This window comes from Balearica regulorum, chromosome 5 (assembly GCF_011004875.1).
Source record: "Balearica regulorum gibbericeps isolate bBalReg1 chromosome 5, bBalReg1.pri, whole genome shotgun sequence".
NCBI classification, from domain to species: domain Eukaryota; kingdom Metazoa; phylum Chordata; class Aves; order Gruiformes; family Gruidae; genus Balearica; species Balearica regulorum.
The window spans coordinates 23,168,729-23,174,728 of record NC_046188.1 but is presented as its reverse complement, the minus strand read 5'-3'; the positions used below and the strand labels follow the sequence as shown (position 1 = coordinate 23,174,728).

Here is a 6,000-nt window from a genome sequence, read left to right as displayed (position 1 = left end):
GCTGAGCTGGGACCCGCCGGTTGCGGACGGGAGCGCGGGGAGCGGCGCTGCCCGGGTGGCGGGCTCCCGGACGGCGCGGCCGGGCTCGGCGCTGCGGCGCTGCCCCGGTGAGCGCCGGGGCACGGGCGCTGCCGGGGAACAGGCCCGGGGGACCCCTCGGGAGGGTCCGTGCGGGGCGGGGAGCGGCGGGGAGGGCGCGGGGACCGGGGCGAGGAGACGGAGCCTGCCCGATGGAGAGGGCGCGCAGGGTTTGCTGAGACCTTTCCTGTCCCCGCTTAGGGAGGAGGCGGTGTTGTCCAGCAAAGGTGCCGCCTTTACCGAACAGTTGTCTCGGCGGGGCAACGGTCTCTGCCCCTGCAGCTCCGGTGTCTCCTCCCTCGCCCTCGGAGAAGCCAGGGGCAGAGCGGGAGCGGCGGCTGAAGATGCTGTGCCTCCCGGTAGCCTTCCAGTTGCTGCTGGTGCTGGTGCTGTGCAGCCAGGGCACAGAGAGGTGTCCTTCAGCCTTCTGCGAGTGTTCTGACTGGGATGACTACAAAATCACTTGCAGGGACATCCACTTCATTCCCAGCCTTCCGGAGGACACCCAGACCCTGTGAGTACATTAGGATGATTTAAGGGAGACACTAGCGGGTTGTGAGTATTCGTATTTTGCGAGCAGGACGTGCTCTGAGCTAATGCCCTGTGAGGTGAGGGAGGGAAGTGCTGAGGAGGGGAGTGCTGGAATTCACCTGGGCAGTACATGTAGCGGGAACAGCAATGTGCAGACTCTGTGTGTGTCGGGGAGACGTAGGAAAAAGTGACTCTCAAACCTTATAGAAATGCGAAGAGATGATTGTCCATTGGGCCTTAAAAGTTCTGAGTAAAATATGTGGAATGAGTAGTCAGTCACTGGGCTGTTGTGGGCAAACTGAGCGGAAGGCTGGATTCTGCGTGGCATGTGCCTAGGGAGTCAGGAGAAGGAAGGATAGATCAAATACAGTTTTGTAATTAAAAAAAATAATAGGAATTGGATGTACCACCTCGCAAACAGTTCCATGAAAGCTTCTCTGCACTTTCAGCTTCTTTGCCAAAGTCCGACAAAAAGAATCCCTGGGAACTGAGGATCCCAATATACCATCTGGAAGACGAAGTACTTCAGATAAACAAAAGTGTGGAGTATGGGATAGAGCAGCAAATTTGGAGCTTGCTAAAGTGATAGAGCAATTCGGGTACCTAAACCTAAGTGTTTAGTACCATTACAAGCACCATAGAATATCTTGACTGGGTTCCTGCTGCCAGTCCAGAAGAGTGTCCTGTGTCGTATCTGTCAGCCCCATAGAGATATATCAGATAAATACTCCAGGGAAACCAAAGTGGCACCAGTCAGCTATAACTAAGCATCTGAAGCACTCCTGGCTTTTACTTTGTCTCATAGGGCACAAAATGTTTCTAGTCTCTGAGGGAAGGTTTATTTGTAAGTAGATTACTTTCTGACAAAATAAACAAACTCAAACTCCGTTGATTTCATTGCAAGATAAACCAATAACAGATTGATTGGTTTATGTTTTGATAATAATTCTTGAGACTATATTTGAAAATATGAGCCATGAAGTTATTTGAATGTATTTGAATGAACTTTTCAAGATTTTTTAACACCTGAAAGTAAAGGCTTAGCAAATTGATTAGAGAAAAAAAATATTTATGTTATTATCATTATTTATGCATGCCTTTAATTTTTTAATTATTAGACTGCAATATTTCATTTAATAAGATTCAAAATTATACAGGTTTTGGGTTGGTTATTATGCTTTTGTATATGTGGTTTATTTAGTTTGAAATGGCAGTAATGTTACTGTGTGTAACATGTAGTATGTTCTTTGAAATCTACCATGACAAGCTAGACGATTCAGTTTCAGTTTATAGGAGAAACATGCCTTCCTACAGACATTTAAAATAGTTAATAGAAACAATGAGAGCACATAATGGAATTGGATACTTTCCTTGAAAAATGCTGGTACGATGGCTGAGAAGTACCTCTCCACATACAGCTTCACGAATAAAGCACGTTGGCTGCTGGAGTTCTAGTGTTTTAAACACCTGTTGTAATGGGGGCTTTAAGATCACAAGCCACTGTTTTTAAAAGACAAAAACACCCAGTGAAAATCTTATTTCCATAGAAAAAGTAATTAACAAAAACAATAGAGAAATATTTGTATGTTTCTTTTGAGTGTACTTTAATCATCTATACTAATTGGGGTGACCCTTGCAAACTTTTCAAGAAATGTACTCCTTATCATAGTCATTATAAGACAAGAAAAAAAATCCAAGTAATGACAATTGTGATTTTATAGTGTATAGTAGAAAAGGTAGAACATGCACTCTATAGTCTGTTTGATTTGAAAATAAATGGGAAAATTCTCTAAGGAGATAAGGAAAATAGACCTCTTTTTACCGAAAAAAAAAAATAATATAGCATTTTTTACTTCAGTTTGCAGTCTTCTCTCTGGATAAGGTGTGTATATTTCCTTCTGTATTATTATTTGAATTGCTGAAGTCTGGAGGACTGTATCTAGCTCTGTAGTCCCTTGCTCTTGGCAAATGAGTTAATCTTTCTTTCCCTCCATGTGTTAAATGGGAGTCCTAACAGTTACTTGTATCTGTTTTTTGTTCAGAGTGCTTTCAGATGCTTCAGACTGACTGACTTGCATGTGGAGGATAACACAAACAGTTTTCCTGAGAGATTGTAAGATGTGTGCCCCTGCTTCCATCGTGTTTTGCATCCTTACACCTGGCAACAGTTCTGAATTAAAAGATTCCAAAATAGTTGAAGTTTCTGTTAACTTTAAGAACAAATGAACACTTCTTTTGAAGTATGTTGATGTGCGTATCTGCACATTATATGTTGAAACCCTGTACAATTTTCCCCAAATCCAGCAACTTTGTTACTTTAGGTAAAGTAACTTTGCTTCTTGGAGGTTATGTATGAACCTCAAGATTCCTGATTTTAAAACTTTCCTATGTGGCTATTCAGTTTTGTAGCGTTTGTAAAGCTAAGAGAGTGGTGACTCTAGGAACACTTTGCCAGCTTTTGGAGATGATGAGCTCTTTTCAAGTGCATAGGATCTTGAAACTCCAATTAAAGTTTCATTCCAATTATTCAGTTGGGACTGTTCTCATTTCTCTGCCCCACTTTAAGTGGTGTAAGCCTTTTTTTAACAAGCCATGCTTATAAGAAATTGAAAAAAAAATATTTCCGAACTATTTTAGTGGAAATGTGTTACGAACTTCAGCCAGAAAAGTGTTTTTTTTAAGCCAGTTTTAACATATTTGTCCAAATATAGTTAATGCAGGTGCTTAGCCAGAATGGCTGAGTGCACAGATGTTGTTCTTGCAGATGCTTTTTTTCAGTATAAGATTTTTCTTTTTTTTTTTTTTCTGTGGAGTAAGCAAAATAAGTAGAAAGAAAAAGGTTTTGTGTATTATTACAGGCAAAGCTTGTCTTGTTGCCTGAAGTTAAGGATTATATATACTCACACCATACTGTGGTGGGAAAGCAGTCCTAAGTGGTCTTGAAATACAGTACTAAAAATATGAGATTAGGTATCAATAATTTTGTCACATCTATAATATTTTCACGCCTCTCTCTGCACAGCTGACACCTGGCCTGGTGCCGGTTTGCCCCTGCCTGGCCCTCCTTTGCTTCTGCCTCTGCCTGTCCCTGACCCCACTCCTCCTTCACGCTGTGTACCTGCACGGCACTGGGGGGATCCCTGTCCCAGCCCCTCGGCTGGCAGTGCTTTTCTCTTTCACCAGCACGGTGCTGGGACAGAGCAACGCTTGGTGCTATAACCTCCTCCCTGTTTGGTGGAATATGCCAGGGGAGATCCTGGACTTTCGGTGCAAGCAGATCCACTAGGAAGTGGGGGTTCACAACTGTGAAGGATTACTTACACCCATAGATCACCAAAACCCCACTGAACCTTTGTCCAAAGATATAATTACATCATAATGCTTGAATTACTGCAATACCTTTCTTGGCATCATTATGAAGAAATATTCAGATAGTATCACTGTCCTAGCATCAACTCAATGCAGTTCCCAATGCTTTTCATTTTATGAATCTATTATTAGTTGCTTTTATTTATTTTTCCTTTGGCAATAAAACTAGTAAAGTTTTGCTTCTTATTTATTTCTGCTCTACATCACCTGCATTCACTTACTAAAATAACTTCAGCTCCCCTTCCCACCCCCAATATCCTCAGTACCCTCTCAGTTTTCTACCACTTAAGAATAGCCGTAGCAAATCAGTCCAATGGCTCTCATCTAATGCAGTATTCTGTCTCCAGGATTTCCCTTCTCTTAATTTTCCTTATGTATCTGCATATAGAATTCATATGTGGTACTCTCCATGAACAGTGTCTCAGCTTTCAATTATTTTTACCTGCACGAAGTTTCTAAATTCAGTGTGGTCTTGTCATTGTAGTAACCCTCAAAGGATTTCTCTTCTGCATCTCTTGAGTTTTGTGTCTATGCCTCACCCATTTCAACATCCATAATGTCCATCAGCAATGAGTTCCAGAAGTTTAATAGAAGTTGCCAAGAACTCTTTTGTTGTTGAAAATACCACATTGTTCTCCCATCAGCAGCTGCGTACACAATATTTTCAGGTCCATGTTATGTTCCTTAAGCCTGCTGACAATATTCTCATCTCCTCCTTACACCTTCTATCACAAGCCAACAGCAGTGACCTGTGTTCCCTCCCATAAACCTTATCCAAAGCAGTCTCATCAGCTGCCTGAAACCTGTATATATATATTTATATATATGACTACAGAACACAGCATCTCCCGAGTTCAGAGCTGCGTGCATGCTAAATGATTATTCCCCACAGAATGGATAAGGGCTGAGCCCTCCCTGCTTTTTTACTTTTTTTCTTTTTCTTTTTTTTTTTTCCAGAAGGGATGCTAATAAGGTTCCTGTCCTGTATTCAGGTGCTATTTTCACATCATCATAATCAAATTTGGTTGAAAATGGACAAGAGTGAGTTAGAGAGGCACAGTGGAACTGGCAGATAAGTGGACACCAAACCAATACAGTCTTTAGGAGTATGCTCCTTACATGAGGTATTAAGCTACGATTCTGCATCTGCTCCAAGATATTGGCCGTAGGTAGGATACCTCTTTTTGATAAATGCAAGGTAGCTCACCCTTCAGGGGCAAGGAGCCCTGGCATGGATGTTTACTATGTCGGTAAGGGTGAGCACATGGATACCAGGATAACAAGATGTGAATCAGCTGGTCTCTATAGTTCTCCATGCTGTGGTCAGCTTTTGATAAAAGAGGTACGGAAACCGTGTAACGTATTTTATACATTTACAATGTGATATTTAGAACTAGTAATGATATGTTGAATGTTCATAAATACTTATTGATAAAAATGGCTTTTTTGAACTGGAGAACAAAATACATAGGGACATAACAGTTTTACCTGTAATAACTACATCATTGGCATTATTTTTATAAGCTTAATGAGTAGTTTAAAGCATTTTGAGTTCACAGAAGCTACAAGTAAAACTGAAGGAGATGATATCTCTATATTGAAAACTAAACTGATTTAAAATATTTTCCCCCAAATCTTAGTCTTAGGAACTGTCCAAAATTCAGAGATATTCTGACTTCAGGTAATTCTATCATGATGTTTTTATCAACTTCCTTATTTCAAAATTAACTATGGAGCCTCATAAATACATCTTCATAAATAGCCTTGCAACATAAGTACGTAATTATTATCCTTATTTTAATGATGAAGTACCGAGAGTCTAAAAGAACAGGAAAAACACTGATGTGGTTAAACAGAGAACTCAAGGAAGCTATTAGGGCATCCTTCAGAAAATGGAAGTCATGTCCAAATGAGAAAATCTTTGGAAAATTGTATTGTATTAACAATACAAAAGTATTCTGAAGACAAACTTGTAACATCATAAAAACTCAGTATAGTTTTTAAAACACAAAAGAGGGTAAA

The 6,000-nt window shown here is 40.8% G+C and overlaps 1 protein-coding gene across 3 annotated transcripts in view; it reads left to right on the top strand.

Moving 5' to 3' along the window:
• The first annotated feature begins 353 nt into the window (after positions 1-353).
• Positions 354-6,000, top strand: part of TSHR (thyroid stimulating hormone receptor) — a 71,472-nt gene continuing 65,825 nt past the window's right edge. For all 3 annotated transcript variants that reach the window (XM_075753065.1, XM_075753064.1, XM_075753062.1), the window contains exon 1: positions 354-592. In XM_075753065.1, coding sequence (XP_075609180.1) covers positions 423-592 — 170 coding nt within the window. In that variant the 5' untranslated portion in view covers positions 354-422. The remainder of the gene's footprint in view (positions 593-6,000) is intronic.